The sequence below is a fragment of the Sminthopsis crassicaudata genome, chromosome 4 (genome assembly GCF_048593235.1).
Source record: "Sminthopsis crassicaudata isolate SCR6 chromosome 4, ASM4859323v1, whole genome shotgun sequence".
Lineage (NCBI taxonomy): Eukaryota > Metazoa > Chordata > Mammalia > Dasyuromorphia > Dasyuridae > Sminthopsis > Sminthopsis crassicaudata.
The window spans coordinates 432,344,559-432,365,173 of NC_133620.1; the positions used below are offsets into that span (position 1 = coordinate 432,344,559).

General features: G+C 34.8%; 1 protein-coding gene across 9 annotated transcripts in view; it reads right to left on the reverse strand.

The window, feature by feature from the left end:
- The window catches only part of PHTF1 (putative homeodomain transcription factor 1), a 46,346-nt gene that overhangs the window by 22,701 nt on the left and 3,030 nt on the right, over positions 1-20,615 (reverse strand). For 3 of the 9 annotated variants that reach the window (XM_074263098.1, XM_074263094.1, XM_074263096.1), the window contains exons 3-10: positions 13,871-13,940; positions 11,744-11,902; positions 9,720-9,876; positions 8,071-8,205; positions 5,394-5,553; positions 4,587-4,763; positions 4,232-4,324; positions 2,065-2,280 (exon numbers count right to left, since the gene is read on the reverse strand). In XM_074263098.1, coding sequence (XP_074119199.1) covers positions 2,065-2,280; positions 4,232-4,324; positions 4,587-4,763; positions 5,394-5,553; positions 8,071-8,205; positions 9,720-9,876; positions 11,744-11,902; positions 13,871-13,940 — 1,167 coding nt within the window. The remainder of the gene's footprint in view (positions 1-2,064; positions 2,281-4,231; positions 4,325-4,586; positions 4,764-5,393; positions 5,554-8,070; positions 8,206-9,719; positions 9,877-11,743; positions 11,903-13,870; positions 13,941-20,615) is intronic. The other 6 variants (XM_074263097.1, XM_074263100.1, XM_074263095.1 and 3 more) reach the window with 4 other exon arrangements.

The following is a 20,615-nucleotide window of genomic DNA, read 5'->3' on the forward strand; positions in this document are numbered from 1 at the left end:
CCTCTGTAGGCCTCCAAAGAAATCCAAAGCCTAAATACTCACTTTCTTACATCTGCAAGAGTAATCTGATCACATCAAAATATTAAGGTTCTTAATTCTCTCTCAAATTCTGGATTGAATTAAATGCAAATTCTCAGCAGGTTCCACTGAGAAAACAGGTTATGACCATCAATCCATGTTGCACTGACTCCACAATCCAGGGCATCTAGTCACACAGCACTGTACATGCAAGCAGGATGTCCACATTCCCTTCTCCTCCCAACTCTAGACCAGAGGTTCTGAAACTACGGCCCTCGGGCCAGATGCGGCCCGCTGAGGACATTTAATCGGCCCGCCAGGTTATGGCAAATGAGCTGAGGGGCAGAGACAGAGTGTGAGTTATTGTTTTTATTATAGTCTGGCCCTCCAGCAGTCTGAGGAATAGTGAACTGGCCACCTATTTAAAAGTTTGAGGACCACTGCTCTAGACCCTCTTCTAATCATCATGCCACTTCCTCAATGCATTTTCAAATTCCTATCTAGTTTATTTCTGAGGTCAGGTTACAGAGGATTTTAAATGTCAAACAGAGGAGGCTGAACTTGGGGGAATGACTTGGAAGTTGGATGATGATGACAAGTAGGATGGGGACCACTGCTTTGCATGAGCCTCAAAAAAAAAAAAAAGTAGGGACAGCTAGATGGTGCAATATAAACATCTTTTCTCAGGCATTTCACCAAGGCTCTGCACCCAGTGGACATTTAGTAAATGTTTGCTGAAGGGCATTATTGTAAAAAAATAGTCAGGCAGAGGGAGAAATCATTGATAAACCTGACTGCTGCTAAAGTGATAAATGCAAAGTACTCGGGCTAGATGTATCCAAATCCCTCTTTGAGCTTTTCCTCAGATCCTTTAAGAACCATTCTTCTGAAGACCTTCAATGAACCTTATTTGGGTCTGAACCCAAGGTTACTTTACATTAATGAATTATCTCATTTTTCCTTTTGTTTCTCTTTCCTTGAAAGCTGAAAAATGTATCTCTCTTGTGACATATTTAATAAATGGGGCTCTGTTTTATTCCAATCAGTATGAGTTTGATATGCTTCCATAGGGATTCTGATAATTTCTGGAAATTAAGTCCCAGAGTTATGAATTGTAGTTTGTAAATTCACTTGTTTAATCATAAACTAATCAGAGAACTTCCACCCTTGCTTTTTTTTTTTTATTATGGTGACCAAGTCCAGTATAGCAGTATAGATGACTCAATTACATGGAAAGTCCCCTAGCTATTTTTGTTGTCCTTCTATCTCTTCTTATCCCTCTATTACCCAACATGGGAAGATGGCCCTGAGTGCCTGGAAATTCAGGTTGCTAGACTACAATCTGCCTTTCAACCAGCCCGTTGGCCCATGTAGATGTTATGACATCCACTCACCAGTCCAACTCCATGAGCCTGTTCAGTGATTTTGGCAGGATCTCATGGAAAGTCAAAGAGGTCTGTTTAAAGTCTGCACACTAGCCCATTTGTCAGCCTATGGGATTTTGTAGGGTTGAAGAGTTAAGGATAAGGTCTATCTTACAATCAGACTATACTTTTGGCTTGCTCCACTTATACTGTCCAGGTACCAAGCACTGTAGAGCTGAAGCCCTGAAGGAGGTGGACATCTCAGATTGTGAGGAAAATTTGAGTTCCACTTCATTAGAGGGGACCATAGACCATTTAATAAATGCCACTGGCTCAGAGATGTACCTTAGTAGGTTTGTTTTTTTTTTTTCTTGCACACAGACAATTCTGAAAATCCCAACATTCCTAAATAAACAAATCTGTGGTGCCTTGAGCCTCTGAAAGTCTCTCTTGAATCCAGGAAGACAAAATCACAAACACCAATTTTCACATAGTTTTCTCTATGAATTTACAAGTATAGCAAAGTTTATAAAGATATGAACCAGAGTAACATTCTAAACAATCTAGGGTCTATAAATCAAAGGTCATACAAAAGAACATCAAAAGAAAAAAGGAAAAGAGAAAAATGTCCACCCTCTTGCCAGTCCCTACCCCCAAGAAGGATGACAATTTCTGCACACACCTGCTGGAAAACGTCCTCTTTTGGATCCCGCTTGGTGCCCGGGGGCAGGGTCTTCACATTTACCTCCTCACTGTCGCTTGTGGCTGATGAGCGGCACTCAGGCCCATGCAGAAGATCATCCCACAGCATGTCCTCTGTTTCTGAATCATGGCGGGTGCTTTCCGAGTCCCTCCGACTACAGCTTCTGGAACCACCACTGATACCAGACCGAGACTCCTTCATATCAAAGAAGAAAAAGCATTCACATTTTCAAAAATGTTGCCAAATCTCTATTCATTCTACTCTGATGTCTCACCTGCCAGCCACACATTTTCCTATTCAAAATGTCACTTCCCACAGTATTCCCTCATGACAAGGGGCTACTCTGAACACCTGCCTCATCCTACCCCAAACTTCTCATCCTTAGAAGCATCGGCAGGCTGCTGGGATCTCAGCATGACAAGGGCCTTGTGTAGTCTTCCAACGCACATCCAAAAGCTCTATATGAATCAGCCTTGCTAAATCAGGCAGCTATGCAGTAAAAATAAATTCCAAGGACATGGGATTTCCTTTAAGGGGCCCCAACATAGTTGGCAACAGATATTTTAAGAGGACCCCACTGGCCTTTGGTCAGCCCTCATTCCTAATGCCTCTGTTTCCTATGACACTGGGCCCATTTCTCCCTTTAATAAATATTCTCTCTTTCCTTGGCTTTCATGACATTAATTCTCTCCAGGCCTCTTCAAACCTGTCTTAGCCATTGTGTTTCAGTTTCATCTATTAAGTAATTTTCTAAGTTTCCCCATCTAAGTATTTGGGGGAGGGGTCCCCAAAACAATGTCCTGCACCTTTTTCTTTTTCATATCCCTTTTCTCCTGAGTCAGGAACTTTCATGGATTCACTTATTCCTATATGATTCCAAATGTATATAAGCAACTCCATCTTTCCCCTGGAATCCAAGCTTATCACCAACTGTCCATGGAATAGCCAGTTGATCAGCCTTATCAATGAGATCTCCAAAACAGCTCTTGCATCTCCAGTTACATGCTCACCACATCAGTTCAGGCCTTTATCACCTCTCACCTGCACTAGCACAATCATTGGACCCCCTTGCTTCCATGTTTTCCTTTCCTACACTTCAGCTTTCACACATTTACCAAAAATAAAAAAATAAAAAAAAATCCATAGAGCACAGGTCTGTCTCACCTCCTTATGACTGTCTCCACAGTCTCTCCATGATAAAACTCCTTAATATCCTTCACAAGAGGGCTCCAATCCACCCGTCCCGACATTTCTTTTCACTTCCCTTTGCCATCTCCATGTTTCAGCCAAAATGAATGATGTGGCCTGCCAGCCCTGGTTTCCATGACCTTGGACATATGGAAATACCTTCTGGATTCACCTTCACCCCTTGGAATCCTCAAATGCCATTTCTCGTGGGAAACATTTTCTGGTTCCCTTGGTGTGTTCAGCACTACTACTCTCTTCAAATTCTACAATATTTATATCTGTTTATATGTATCTTCCAGTATAACAAAGACTCCTAAAAAGCAGTGATGAATTTAAGTTTTGCTGTCATATCCCTAGTGCTCAGTATAGACTGCCCATATAGTTAAGTGCTTAACAAATGTTGAATTATTGAACAGCAAGGCAATAGCAGACTCTTACATCCAAACTCATATGAAAATCCTTCTGTAACGCCAGCTGGTTAGGATATGGCCTGCCCCACAGTCTACTCTTCAATGTCTTAAGTGTCGTAATACTAAAAAAAATTTCTGCCACCTTTGTTTCAAAAGTCATATGCTACTGATGTTCAACACGTCATAGTGTAATGATTAATCTAGAGACAATAAAATGACAACAAATGCTACAATTTCAGATTCTTTGGCAAAGAAATGTACTCACCGTAATAACTTTTTACATGTAGAATGACTTATTACTACTTGAGTGACTTTTAATCATCATTATCATCATCATTCATACTTTTCAAGATCACAGTATCACAAAGTTACTAGTTAAATGTAAAAATTACCTTAAAATATCCAAATGGTGACCAGATAGCTAGAAAGTACTAGCTTAATTTTAAATTATTAAACTCTTGGTATTACTCCTTTGGAGCAGCTAAAGAAGATGGATAGAATATAAAAGATATTTAATCCTTACTATTTATATCTAACGAATACTTTACCTGACTAAAGGCAGCTGACTCAAGCTCTGATTCAGCCAGGCTATCTGAATCTCGGATCATTCGACACCACCTTGAAGTGGAACTTTTCTTTACCTGACCATAAAAACAAAACATAAAAGTAAAAATACTGGAAACACAGATTGAAGACATGTATAATATTCAAATTATGAGGAATTAGTATTTTTATTTCTGCTTTTTAAAATTCAATTTTATTTCATTAATAGCTCCAAATTCTTTCTCTCCTACCTTCCCATTCCTCTTCTTTTCTTGAGAAAGCAAGATTATAAACTATAAAAATAGTCAAGAAAAAAAAAGCCCCAAATTAGCTGTGTAAGGAGTGATAAATTGAGATTACCTGAGTGCCTTCGTGTTTTGAAGAACTCAGCGGCTTCTCGTTCTTGATCTCATAGCCATTGTCACTTGATGCCCCCTCCACACTTCTACGCAACAAGATCATCTGTGTTTGCTCTTCACAGTCATCCTCACTCGACAGCTCATCTGAAACTCCGTTTCCTAAACGTCTAAAACCTTCCTGGAAAGGGGACAAGAATACCCTCAATAGGGACAGCACATACTGAGCTTTAACAAGTAGATGCTAAGGCACACTCTGAGGTGAAAATCAAAACACAATTAACACAAAAGCCAGAATTAACTTGCAGTCACTCTTTTATGCCAATAGAAAACTGCCTTAGTTAATACACTGAAAAAAACAAACCAAAAAAACCCTAGTAAACAAATATACTAAAGTTGATTTCAATTATTACTAAGGTCTAAGAAATGCAAAGCTATTTCCTTTGAAACGATACATTACATTTTCAGTTTTAAAATGTCTTCTAGTTAGGTGATGCCCCTAAAATATTGTTGGGGCATACATAATTCATCAACCTATATACAATTTTCTATTAAAAAAAAAAAAGATAAGAAATTTCCCTTTGCCAACTGTCTGTATATCGTGGTTAAATAAATGGAATCAAAAACTCCTTTTAGTCCTAAGAATAATTTGCTTTTACATTTCTTATGACTTCCAGGTTTAATTTGATAGAAAAATTATGTACAAAATTATCAATAATCTATTTCTTGTGAATTTCTAACACAGTACAAGATTGGAATCAATGACAGGAAAGAGAAGATTTTTAAAATATAATTCTCATTTAAATTTTACCTGAGCCTTTTCCCCATCTGAAAGTTTTGCTTTCTCTCTTCCCTGCCATATTCTCATTTCTGATCGGGGATGTTTTTTCTTTGTATTGAGATTCAAACAAGTTGGAGCACTTTCAGTTTCAATGCCTTTGTCAGTTAGTAATTTTACTCTTTTTGTCCGACTGCAGAAAATGGAAAAGAAATAATCATAAACTGCAAAGTTTATAAAAAGTATTTATCTTCTAAAGTCATTCTTCTCTACTGGCTATATATCAAGTCATGTGTTTTCAGTCATACAGACATGTGTTTAAGTGACTCTATGTGACCCCTAACTTGCTAAGAGACAGAAAGGCAATATTCACTCGTATCAAAAGAGAGGAAGGTCTATAATTTCCAATCATTTTTGAATGCCATACCAATTTCTGCTTCCATACTTTTGATGCCATGTACCCTATCTAAAATGCCTTTTCTTCCCCTCTACCCCAATGCCTTCCTAAATATTATATAACATTCAAAGCTCAAATCAACTCTTACCTCTTCTACGAAGTCTTCTCTTAGTATTGTAATCCACATCAATTTCTTCTGTCAATTCCTATGGCCTTTAAATAGTACCACCCAATATACTGTCTTGGGATATTATCCTTCTCTGATTGTGTCATATGCATTAATTTCCCTGACACTGTCACAACTGAAAATCCTCCAGAAAAGGTTCCATGATATATTTCCTTTGTAGTCATTCCCCAATAGTATTAAACATAGTGGCAAGCACTCAAGTACTAATGGATTCAATAATTTTAGTTTAATACATATTTATTAAATACTACCATGTGCTAGGTACTAAAGATGCAAATATGAAAAATGTTACAGAGGTGAAATAAGCATACAAAAATTAAAAACAACACCATCTGTGTTCTTGAGGAATCTAATGATGGAAGGGGAGTGACTGAATATATATAATATACATGCACATAAATGATTAACAAAGGAAAGTGTGCTAACAAAATTAACCAAAAAAAAGGCTGGCAAAATATTTAGAGAAATTTGAAGGAAATGAAATGAGAAATGTGATAAAGTGAGGCAATGGGGACAAAATAGAGGAAAATGTCATAGAGCAAAGTGGAGTTAAACCCAGAAAGGAGAGAAACCTCAACAGATAGAAATGAGGGTGAGAATCTATTCCAAACATGGGAAATGCTCTGGATAAAGGAACCAAAATGAAAGCACCATATTACCAGAGAAAAGGAAAGTCAACTAACATGGTTCTAAATCCTGGTTCTGGCATTCTATCCTATGTGATTTTGAGCAAATCACATAAACTCTATGTGCCCCATGTTCCTCGTGAGAAAAATAAAGGGGTTAACTTAAATCCTGCTCTAATCAGTGATTCTCTTATGGAGATATGGAGAGCGATCCAAGTTGGCTGAAGCAATCTGTAAAGGGGAATAATACAAATGAAAGATGGATAGGCGGGCTGATCTGCATGCTGAGGGTCTTGAATGCCAGAGTCAGGAGTTTATTCTGAAGATATCTAACATTCAAAAAGTTCTGAATAAAAAGCAATCATAGTAGTAGTCTACTAAGAAGTTTAGTGGAACATTACTATACCCAAGAGAGGATAGAAGACAATTGATTAGGAGTAGATTATACCAGTTTAGATGACATATTAGGGTCTAAATTAGAGTGTAGAGGCTGGGTCAGATGTGTGAAAGTCTAAGTATCTAAGAGATCACAGAGACATTAATCAAAGTAAAGAAATTAGGGTAAAGAGAAGATGGATAGAGGGGTTAGTTAAGTTAGCAAACAATTTAGGTACAACCATCCAGCAGAGAGGATGAAATTCTATGAAGATGATGAATCATTTGCATGGAGAGGCTGCTAAAGCCATGAAAAAGATAAATTCACCAACAACAACACGTAGGCAGAGGGGAAAATGTATCTGGAACAAGACCTTGGAAGGAAGGTAATGAAATAGCAAAAAGGGCAGAAAGAATAGTCAGTTTCCCTAATTCTGTGAGAATATCAACTGATGAATATAAAATATATTTAAAAATGACAATAACAGACAACAAGTATATTTTTATTATTAAATCATCAAGACAGTAAAACAAGAAATTTTTAAAGTCAAAGACCCACGGCAAACTGATCTTGTGTCCCATTCCTCCTAAGGTTTACTCTCCCCTACACTACTCACAATAGAAGGCATTCTAGTTTCTTTTAATCTTTTTCAAAATTGTAAGTTAGAATAAATTATGGTTTTAATACTCCCAAAGGTATTTGCACTTTAATAGGTGGTTTCTGAAAACTTAAAGCCTTTAAAACACAAAGAAATGAATCTAGACAGGCATTAGAAGAAACATTAATGGGCAAAAAGGTCTTTAAACCTTTAAATTATAGCACAAAGTCTACTTAGTGGACTAAATTTAAAGAAAAGACCTGGCTTCAAGAGCTGGCTCAACTTCCTACTAGCATTAAAAGAAGTCTGCTTCACCTCTCAGAGTTTCAATATCTTCCATAAAATGAGTATATAGCCTTAGTAATTGTAAGGAGTAAGTGTGAATATAAATGAGGTGCTTTGTAACTGTAAAGCAGCATATAAAAGTAAGCTGTAATTTAAAAATCAACTCTGACTGTGTAGCTATTACATCTAAATATGGACACAAATATGAAATCAAACAAAATTCCAATGTAAGACTTCCCACCTGTTGCAAAAGAGAGTCCCCCAAAAACCATTTAGGGATGCAGATTCCGAAGATTGTACTCCTCTGACTTTATCAGAGCAGCTATAACTTCCACATTCTCTGCTCCCATCACCATTTACAGTTTTGCGTAATTTTCTACAAAAGAACATTTCAACAACTTCAGATTATTCAAACCCTTCTCTCTTCTGCCATACTGAACACCCAAATACACAAGATTATACCAAAAACCACAGCTATACATACTTTAAATCTGTATACTTTTGCAACAAACCATCCTGGCATCATGTATAGTCAAACCTACATAGCAAAGGAAGATGACACACCAAGAACACATGAGATTTAAACCGTGTGGTGAGGAAACTATTGGCAATACAGTCCCAAATCCAAAGCCCTATGGAAGTGGGTGGCCAAAGATATTTATTTATTTAATCAAAATAATCACTACTGAGAAGTATTCTTAATAACAACTGTAAACCAAAGTTGTCTTCACATGTGGATAAGAGTCTCTTCAAGCACATTAATGGATAGCACCAGCATCAACAGCCATTAACTTCAAATGGATGATCAAAAACAAAAACAAACCCCAAAACAAAACAAAACAAAACCCAGTCCCAGTGAAGGCCTAGGCAAAAGAAAATTGTCCCAGAGTTAACAGACCAGAGCTAAATGGTCATAGATGGCATCCTATATACATGGATGGAATAAGCAGTAAATACTAATAACAGAAACACAGCACTTCGTTTTCATAGAAAGCTTATCAACTTGTTTGGCTGTGATAAAATTTAATTCTTTTTTGAATAAAAACAAAACTGACAACATTCAAAAATAAGAACACAGATACTCAGTGCAAATAAACAGAAAACAACTTATAAGATGATGTGGAGAATAAAATTATACATGTTAAGTGGAAAAATAAGATAAGCATTTAGCTATAAAAGAAACATGCCTTTTACTATGACTAAAACCCAGATATATCTTGAAATCTGTAAAATTATAACTGAATTTCAATTAGATGTAAAAAAGTCAAATTAAATCAACTTTTGTTAATGCTTTAGAAATTATGTATAAGAGTATCAAAGAAAGGAAACTGGCAGATTTAAAGCATGGTTGAATGCATACAAAAACATGTTCAATTTTTAATTATACTGAATTTTCACCCACTTTTGGTTGGGAAGTTGGATTTGAAAAAAGAAAGCTTGCATGCACAATTATGAAAAGATTGAATGTCATTCACAATCTCATTGACAGCTTATAATAAGTATCATCCAAATATCAATCTAGCTAAGCTCTGAAGAGATCATCATTATATTTACCAGTGTGTGGTGAATATTTTGGTTATAGATACTATTAAAAGATGGTTTACCAAGTCAAACAGAAGGCAGAGAAATTGCATACAGTGAATACCACTACATTTAATTTTTAAAAGAATCATTAGATTGAAAGAATCTCAACTCAAAATAAGCTAAAGATTCATAAGCAAATTGGAATGCAAGGATAATTTTTATAACCATTCATTTCTATAAATCATAAAAAACAAAGTTGAAAAGAAGCACAACAAAAATGTATAATTTTCAACCATGAATTTTAAAACATGTACATAAAATATCTTTCCAGAAATATGTAATTATAAATATAATTTTTCATTTTACCTCCTTCTCCGGTTTCCATTGGTTCCTGAAGGTTTAGCAATCTGAGTGGAGACTATTTGACAGTGGACAGTTCCCATCAATAGCATAAGGCACATTGGACCAATCACTTCACTTACATTCACAACAGGCATTACGAAATACAATACAAATGCTATAACTGAAAAGGAGAAGTTTCAGAATGTGAAAAGTTATAGTAAGGAGTACCTTTGATTTCTATTCCTAAATAGCTTTACAATATTTATCATTTTACTAAAGCTTCAAAGTACATATATATAATTTTATCTTACTTCACATAGAAACTTATTTACCTATTGACAATAAAATTCTGTGAAAAACTATATGAAATAAGGTCCAAAGATTGTGATCTTTGGTACTATGCACAATTTTTCCTTTGGAAAAGGAAAAACTATGATATTTAGAAGCAATTCATTAGAATTAATTCAACTAGTCAGGATTTAAGAGTTTTGCAAAATTGAAAGGCAAATTCAGGTTCTAAAAAAGGATTACAATAATTTACACCCAACAGACACTAAAGATGGAAGTTACCTCATCTTTAAGAGGCAGTCCAACAGAGAGAATAGAGTGATAGGCCTGAAATCAAAAATATCCAGGTTCAAAATCTGCCTCAGTCTCAGACATACATTAATTGTGTAATGCTGGGTAACTGACTTCATCTTCATGGCTCTCAGTTACTTCATATGTAAAATGAAGGGGTCAGAGTCAATGACCATCTAGATCCTAGGATCTTTTCTAAGAAACAATCAAAATTTAAGGGAATACTACAAATTCCACTAAATAGTAAGAACAATTCATACAGAGTCCTCATTGAAGGATATCATGAAAATAAAAGGAAAGTGTCATCAAATTTATGAGGTCAAATTAAGAAATGATAGTAAAATCTATTGTTTAAAAAGAAAGACTATAGCAAAGATCTGATACCATAGATATGTCAGCAAGTTACATAGATAGAAGAAACTCAGACCTTTAAATCAAATGTGGGACCAAGACAACTTAAAAAATATTTCTAGTTCAGTTTAAATAAATTTATGTTATAAGATCTCTTCCTTGGGGATCTTACTATTCATAAAGATAAATACCAAGGCAATATATATATATTAGGTGTTGTCTTGAGTAGAAAACAGCAATGGACAGAAAACATTTTGACAGTTTCCATCATTTGAAATCAATCACTTGAAATGATTGATAATTCCAGCAATCAGGCAATATTAAGCATCTACTATGTGCTAAGAACTGTGCTAAACAAAAGGATGGTAACAGAATATTACCAAATATGGGTTAATAACATGTTAAAGTGGTCCCCTGCAAAGTAGCATCATATTGTACCATAACGGATTCTGTATGTAACTTGGTCTCCAACAAACAAGTCATCTACTCTATATGAGGCACAGTAATGTATGTTAGGGACACAGAAATAAAAAACAATGCTAACTTTGTCCTTAAGAACCTTATAATCTAATCCAAGGGCTATCACGTATACAGGTAAGTATATACCAGGAAGAATGTAATGGGTACAAAAGAGGGAAGTCTAAGAAGGCCAAAAATCCTTTCAGTTGGGGAGAGGAAGGGAATGATTTGGGGAAGAGAGGGATAATTTCCTTAAAAAAGTGGCACTTGAGAGGACTGGACCCAATGAAATAAAAGAATAAGATACTTACTTTGTATCTATTTTATATATACTTAAGTAAATACATGCTATTTTCCTCAATAGAATTTAAATTTTCTGAGGGCAAGAATCTCTTCATTTTTATGTTTGCACACCTAATGCCTAGCTAAGCAGTGGGTGGCACACAATAGGTACTTTATAATATAAATGCTTATCAATTGACTGAGGAAGGAGTGTGTTGCTGACAAAAGATAGAGCAGAAAAAAAACCATGAAATGAGCAAATAAAGTGTACAATAAGTGGAATATAGGTCTTTATTAAACAATATAAAATGAGTGGAATGGCAAAATGTGAAGCAGCGTAAATAGTCACACAAGAGTTGTTCAATACTTTTAGTTACCTTGCATAAGGTAAAGCAGTAGCAGCCAAATAAAGATTCGTAAAGAGGTAACCTGAATCCACCATTTGCTGAACAGTGGAAAACAAATAACCCGAACAATTCCCTTCCGAGTTAGTGATGTCCATGGAATTTCAGGTTTGGCTTTGGCAAATGTTGAGCCTTCAAACAAACAAAGCAATATACATTTCAATTTGTCATTTTAATAACATACATTTTACTGATTTATTATACATTTAAATTAATATGGACAGTATAATAGGAAAAATCAAGGCTAAGCAGCACAGTTCCAAGCGGCTTTAGGGTTTATGAAGCATCTGTACTACACAAGGCAAAGGAAGCAAGTCCTCATTTTTCCACTGGTGAAAGAGACTCCAAGGGTAAATGGCTTAATGGTTAGTATTAAGAGCAGAATTTGAACTCAGGTTTTCCCTGAATATAAATCTTGTGCTCATTCCAATCTATGAAAAAAGACTGGACAATGCAGCCAATAATGCGTGACACTAAATCACTTTACCTTTATGGGCCACTGATTTTTGATCTATTTTTACTTAGAAGAAAGAGTTCACATAAGTAGTTGCATTTGAGGAAACCTTGAAAGAGATATAAAATTTCAACAGATGAATGACAATACTTTTGAATGGAAAGATAAAAGCAAAAATACAGAGTTAGCAAAGTACAGATGTGTTTTAGGAATGATGATCTGTCTGATTTAGGCTGGAACAGAGGCTATGTAAGGCTAGTAATGTGAGACAAGGATGGAGAGAGAAAATGAAGCCAGATGGTAGAAGGCCTTGAGTGTCAAGTTAAGGAGGCTTAATTTTATTTTACAGGAAATGTTTAACAACAGCAGAAAGAAGAGGTTTTATTTTTGAAAACAGGGTAACAATCAAAATTATGCATTAGAGATATTCATCTGGTAATAATGTAGGTCAGGAGTTCTTAATCTTTTTTGAGTCATGTCCTTTGGGATCCCCTTTCTCAGAGTAAAAGTTTATAAATGCAAAATAAAATACATTAAGGTTATTAAGGAAACCAATTACATTAGTTATCACAATTTTTTTTTTTTTAACAAATTCCTAGACCCTCCCCCCCAGGTTAATAATCCCTGGGTGTAAATGATGGATGGAAATGGGAAAGAAATGGAAACAGAAAAACTTGTTAGAAGACTATTCTAGTATAGATGAGAAGTAGTTTGAGCCTAAATATAAGGCCTAAATAAGGCAAAAGAAATGAGAATGAAATGGAAAGGATGAATGCGGGTAACAAGGGAAAAGAAAAAAAAAAAATGACAAAAGTTCATTGGGTGAGTAGAAAAATGATGGCGCTATGAACAGAAAAGGAAAAGTTAGAAGAAATAAAAGGCTGAAGGAAGAGAGAAGATGGTTTGATTTTGAACATGCTGAATTGAAGGTGTCAGTAAAACAGACAAGATTAAAAGATAAACTATTATGAAACACAGGTAGCTTGAAGTGGGTCAGGATTAGAGATATAGGTCTGATGCTTATGTTTACAATTTTATCACTCTAATATCAATCAGTACTAAGTTAAAGTTGGTCGAAAGGAAAAGTCTTACAAACTATTTCTAATCTTACTTCTCATCCTTCTGGGCCTAATAGCCTCAAAGAGTCCTAGTACATTCTTTTTTCAACCATTTCGAAAACTAATATTCCAGAGTGGATGGATTTAGCAGAACTCTTTAATGTTTACTCCTCCAAATTTATAGCATCATTTATTTATTTATTTATTTTGGCTGAGGCAATTGGGGTTAAGTGACTTGCCCAGGGTCACATAGCTAGGAAGTGTTAAGTGTCTGAGGCCAGATTTGAACTCAGGTCCTCTTGACTTCAGGACTGGTGCTCTATCTACTGCACCAATTAGCTGCCCCTATAGCATAATTTATAACAAGACAGGATCAAGAAAAAGAAAAATGTCTTAAGACACACATTATAAAAATAATGAACTACTATGACTAATGTATCATATTTCTGCAAGTAACAGAAAAAAAGGAATTTTATAAATTAAAAAATATATCTTATTAATGTTTTCATAAGGACAATATATTGCCAACAGTTTTAATCTAATAAAAGCTTAGAACAGATTAAGAATTGGACTGATTTTAGAACCCACCTCTGATCAAGTCGACATCAATCAAGTCCGGCTTTATGTGACCTGTCTTTTTTGGTTTGTTTTTGAAGCCCTAGGATTTTAAAACACAAAGAACCATTTATATTTCTATTTCTTTGCATTGTTTGGTTCACAGAAAGAACTTTAATCCTAAAATTCTTCCAAAGCAACAGTATATTTTTCATTTTTCCAATAAAATCTTTTGAAAGCTATGTTTTCTCCAACAGTTTATCTTAAAGAACTCTATCAATAGTAATCATCTTACAAAATTAGTTACTAAATAACCTTAAAATTTTTTGCTCCCTAAAAATACTATTATGTAAGAGATCTTCAAGGAACATCTTTTGTATCCTGGAACTTGTATCAAAAAAAATGTTTTTTTTCATTCATCCAGAATGGTAGCAGTCCTACAATAATTATCTTGCTACAGAGATGAGAGATCTAGTGCAGTGAATAGTAGCTGTAATGGAGGTAGAAAGACCTAGGTACAAGTCCCACCATTGATATATACAGATGTAATCTGAGGGAAATCAATTAATCTCATCCTGTTCTAAGCAATATTTTAAGATTACAAATTTCAGAGGAAAACAAAATCATAGGTCTTGTCCCTATTTCTAACAAATCTTACAAAGAAATTCCAAATTTTCTAAATGTTATTATGCTCTTAGAGATTTTCTGATTCAATATATTCAAGTATATGATATTTATGTCATCTATAACATATATAGGAAAAATAAGCAGTATATCCATGATAAATTCCATTGTTTCATCCAGTTGTCATTTTGCCAATTTCTGCCTGCATGCTGAAAATCAGTATATTAAAATGACTGAATCTGGATTTCAATTTGGGAAACATGATCAGATAGCACTTTAATGTGGAAACACTCTGGATCAAGACATGAAGGAAGATTAAAAGATTCAGTCTTTTGAAGCAGAATATAAAGATACCTAGCATTCCCATTCTGTTGCAGTCAATATTTAGCTTTCATTCTACTTAACTAAAAAGATACAGAGAAAAGTTGGCTGTAAAAAAGTTTTATAAAAGACATGATTTGTTATAGTAGAAAACATTTTGGCCAAAATGCAATAAAATTACAATTAAGGTAGTGCCAAATTTTATCTTATTTTCTTTAATAATATATATTTTTTCCAAATACACGTAGAGATAGTTTTCAACATTCAATTTTACAAAACCTTGCGTTCAAAATTTTTCTCCCTCTCCTTCCCTTTTTCCTCCGGTAAACGATCCAATATAGGTTTAGCATCAAATTTTAAAGTCACTTTTTTAAAAAAGGAACACTCTAAAAAAGATTCTAAAATCTCTTAGTAATCAATGAAAAATTTTGACAATAAAGCATTAATAACAATATTGTAATATACTAAAAATCAGGTACAAAACCAAAAATGCTGAAAGTAAAAATATAGTATAGTATCAGAAATTGATTATATGGTCATTTACCTCAATATTATTTTGCTAAGGCTCCTCAAGCTGTCTTTACACTCCTAGATTTATGATCAACATAATTGTTTTACTTTTTGTTAAACTTACTGGAATCCTAACGTAGTAATACTTATGAAGTATTCTTCATATTTATACTGATTCTATAAATGTTTAGAAATTAGAAAATATTTCTTATATACAGAGTACTGCATAAGCATGGCGATACATCAATGAAATAAGAAGTATATCTCCCTAAAGAGCTTGTATGCTAAGGATAATAGGGATAAGAAATATCCTTATATGTGGGCTATGATAATTCTGAGGTAAAAGGGAAGAAGTGAAGATGATGGCACCAGTTAAGTACTGGGAAAAGGAAGGAGAGATAGTAACTGGCAGAGATAAGGAGACTTTGAAGCACATTCCAAAACAGGAAACAATAAAGACCAAGGCAAGAAATAGGAAAGGCAAGATGAAAACGGGGGAAGCTGGAAGTCAGAGGGCTAGTAGTCCAATTTGTCTGAAGGAGAGCTTAGGAAAGATAAGTGGTGATATGACTCAAAAAGCCAAATTATATAGGACCTAAATACTGGGATAAGAGGTTTCTATTTACTTAGTAGCTGTGAAGAGTAGCAATAAGAACATCTTACATTTATGAATATATAGTATTTGCCTTACATGCATAAGTATTTATAAATGTTTAATAAATTTAACTGAATGTAAGGGATTTTAAAGTTTACAAAGCAGTTTCCTTACAACCTTGTAAAAAGACAGTAGTATAATAGATTAAGAAGTTTACATGAACAACATTGTGAAGAATGGATTAGAAATAGGAGAAAACAAAAGAATATCCAGTTAAAAGACCATCATAATAGAGTGTCAGAACTAAGATGGTTTGTGTAATAGTGTAAAGAGGGGCCAATAGGAGAGATGTGGAAACCAACTGCATCTAGAGGAAGAGCACAAAAAATTAGAAATGACTACAAAGTTTCAAGCACAGGTAACTTGGAAGAGGCAATCCTGTTAAAAAGAAAAGGGGGAAAAACAAGTTTGGGGAGAGTAACATAATAACCTTCTTCTTTACCATGTTGAGGTCTTAGTGCTTTTGGGACACCTTAACTAAAAACAACAGCTGACAATCATTTTTGGCAAAGTCATTTTAGAAACACTGTTTCATCTGAATTAACAATAACTTTTGAAATAGATATTAAGAGGGAAGAAGCATTTTTATACAGGATCTACTGGCCCTTGAAAAAATATAATCTGCTTTATTAAATAGGTGTTAATTCTATTTTAGAGTAAGATATTTGAGATCAAAAGTCTTGTTCATTGTCTATGGTACTCTTTATTAAGATAGTTTCCTTTCTTATTTCTTATTTGCTTGATCTGAGATTAGGATCACTACCCCTGTGTTTTTTTAACCTCACCTGAAAGCATAATAGATTCTGCTCCAGTCTTTTACCTTTACTCTAAATATATCACTCTGTTTTAAATGTGTTTCTTGTAAACAACATATTATAGGATTCTTGTTTTTAATCCAGTCTGCCATCTGCTTCCGTTTTATGGGAGAGTACATCCCATTCACATTCACAGTTAAAATGACTAATTCTATATTTCCTGCCATCTATTTAATCCAAGTTATGCTCTTCTTTTTCCTTTCCTTCCTCCCCAGTATTTTGCTTCTGGTCACCACCTCCCTCAATAAGCCCTCCCTATTTGTTATATCTTTCCGGAGTTTTCACTATTAGCCTCCCCCTTTTCCCCTCTCACTTCCCTATAAGGTTAAGACAAATTTCTGTGAAACCAAATATGTCCGATATTCTCTCTTTGAGCCTCATTTAATGATAGTAAGATTCACACAAAATTCATCCCCCTCTGTTTCTTCCCTCAATTATAATAGGTCTTTTTTGCTTCTTCATGAGATCCCTCATTTTCCCTTGATTTTCTTTTTCCAGTACAATCCCCTTTCTAGATCTAGTTTCTTTTTTATGTTATTACAGTAAACTCAAATTTTACCTGAACTCTGTAAGTATACCTATAACAGAGATACATACTGCTCAAGTGTTCTTTCCTTTTTATGCTTTTCTTGAATTCTGTATTTGGAGATCAATTTTTTTTGTTCAGCTCTGGTCTTTTCATCATAAATAAATGAAATTCACCTGTACCATTGAATGTCCATCTTCTTCCCTGAAAGATAATGCTCAATTTAGCTGGATAGTTGATTCTTGGCTGCAATCCAAGTTCCTTTGCCATTCAGAATATCAGATTCCAGGCCCTTTGATCCTTTAAAGTGGAAACTGCTAGGTAATCCTGATTGTGGCTCATTATATTTAGATTGTTTCTTTCTGGCTGCTTGCAGTATTTTGTATTGGTCCAATAATTCTGAAATTTAGCTGCACTATTCCTTGGAGTTTTCATTTTGGGGTCTCGTTTAGGAGGTGAGCAGTGAATTCTTCCAGTGGCTATTTTACCTTCAGATTCTAGGATATCAGGGTAGTTTTCCTTGATGATTTCCTGAAAGATAATGTCTAGGCTCTTTTTTTTTTTTTTTTATCTAGGTTTTCAGGAAATCCAATCATTTTTAGATTCTTTCTCCTAGGTCTATTTTCCAGTAGTTGTTTTTCCAATGAGGTCATTTACATTTCCCTGTATTTTTTCTTTTTCTTTGGTTTTGTTTTACTGATTCTTGATGTCTCATTGAGTCATTCATTTCCATTTGCTTAGTTCTAATTTTTATTGATTTTCTTCAGTTACCTTTTTTTCATTCCTTCTGTATTTGGCCAATTGAATTTTCAAATGAGTTGTTTTGTTTATGAATTTTTTTTCCATTCCACAAATTCTGTTTTTCAAGGAGTTGTTTTCTTTTTCCATTTTGTTAAATCTATTTTGTAAGGAGTTAAATGTTTTTTCCATTTCACTTAATCTTTTATAAGGAGTTTTTTTCAGATAATTTCTATTTCCTTTTCCAAACCATCTTGCAAAGTTTCCTTTCCCCATTTTTCTTTAACTCTCTTTTAAGATCCTTTTTGAATTTTTCCAAGAGAGCCTTATGAGGTGGGGACCAATTAATATTACCCTTTGGGGCTTCATCTAGAGATGATCTGCTTTCAATGTCCTCAAGATTTGAAATCTTTTCTTTTTTTTCCTCCAGAAAAACCACCTGTGATCAGAATTCTTTTTGCTTTTTTGCTCATTTTTTTTTTTAAAGGTTGAGGTCTGCTTTTAAGGCAAAGGGGAGAGACAACAGTTGCACTTGATTGGATTATGCTACAATGCTGGGTGGGTATGACCAGGTCCTACAATATTCTGGGGTTTAGGGACTCACTATTTGCTTTTTGTATTTGCATTGGATAACTTCTAGCTAATCTGCTGACATACTGGCTTGCAACCAACATTGCTACAGATTCCTCCCGGTAGATTCCCTGGCTATCAGAATGCCACACGGCCACGAGTCTCTGCACTGTCTGTGCTCAGAAGTCTGAACTCAGCTGCCTGCTATTGGCCTGCCTCCCTTTGTACCAGATTGAAACAGACTTTTTCTGAAGATTTCCCAAATTATCTTCTACTGGAATTTGTTACACTCCAAATATTTGTGGGTTCTGTCACTCCAAAACTAGTTCAGAGGCTTGATTTATTGTTAATTTGAGGAACATCGGTGAGAGTTCAGAAAAAAGACGTGTCTCCTCTCTGTCATCTTCACTCTGCCCCATGATTTGTCCATTGTCGTAAGACATGGGGTTTTGTTTTTATTTTTTAGAATATGAGAAAATTTAAATATGTCTGTACGATGAATCAAAGAAACCAGTGGAGAGAGACTGAAGATGTATTAGTGAGGGGAGGATTGATGGAACAAGGTATAAGAGCAAGATAGGGATAGGATCCTAGGCATAGATGGAAAGGCTATTCTTGGAAAGGAAAATAGTCACTTTTTGTCCTGAGTTAAAGAAGAAAGAATGGGGGCAACTAGGTGGTGCAGTGGACCTGAAGTCAGGAGGACCTGAGTTCAAATATGACTACAAACACTTACTTCCTGGCTGTGTGACCCTGGGCAAGTCACTTAATCTCAATTGCCTCAGCAGAAAAGAAAAGAAAAGAAAAGAAAAGAAAAGAAAAGAAAAGAAAAGAAAAGAAAAGAAAAGGAAAGGAAAGGAAAGGAAAGGAAAGGAAAGGAAAGGAAAGGAAAGGAAAGGAAAGGAAAGGAAAGGAAAGGAAAGGAAAGGAAAGGAAAGGAAAGGAAAGGAAAGAAAGAAAGAAAGAAAGAAAGAAAAGAAAGAAATGAGTGAGAACACAGATCTGTAAAGAAATGGAATGGAAAGATGAAGAATTACTCCATTTCACTTTGGATAGTCTTAATTTTCTTGGGAAGTTAAGTTCTTCACAGAGAATTTGACTTACTTCTAAAATCCCTTAAGTCTGAAATTATATTAAATAATTTTTGTGGAATGAAATTAATCATAACCATGCCTTATAATGAATCACAGGATCAAAAGACAAAGGGAACCTTAGAGGTCATCATCAAGTTAAATCTCCTTATTTGCCTATACTTTGCTTGATATAACTTTTCACTACAGAACAGAAATAGTATAATACTCAAATTAAATAAGCATTTATTAAATACCTAATATATGCATGACATATGCTAAAGTTAGGGATAACAAAACAAAAAAAAATCTATCACACACCTTTAAGGCCTTTATATTCATGCACACAAATAAACAAAAAGAAATACAATGGGCTTTGGAGTTACAAAGAATACTGATAATTAAGGAAGGCTACCTGGGAGAGATGATACCTGACCTAAAATTTGAGATAAATCAGTAAGCCTTCACTGAGTACCTCTGACACATGCAGAGCATTGTGCTAGGTACTAAGAATTCAAAGACAAAAATCAGATAGTCCCTCCTTCAAGGAACTTACATTCAATTGGATATTGTACCATATACAAAGTAAACACAAAGTAAGTTCATGAAGGATACAGCTCTTCCATATGAGTAAGCCTCAATGTAGGAAGTGGTTAGAGTTGAATGTGAAGGAAACAAGGAATTCTAAGAGGTAGAGGTGATGACACAAGAGTACATTTCAGGCATGTGGGACTGATAGTTTGGGCAAAGGCACACAGATGGAAAAAATATCATAGAAGAAGAAAAGCAAAACATCCACTTTGGCTAGACAGAACTAAAACAAGAGTGAGAGCAATGTGTAATAAGTCTGGAGAAGGAGGTGGGAGTCAAGTTATACAAGGTTTCATGCTGCACTAAGGAGCCAATGAAATTTCTTAAGCAAGAGGATAACACAACTGGATCTATGATT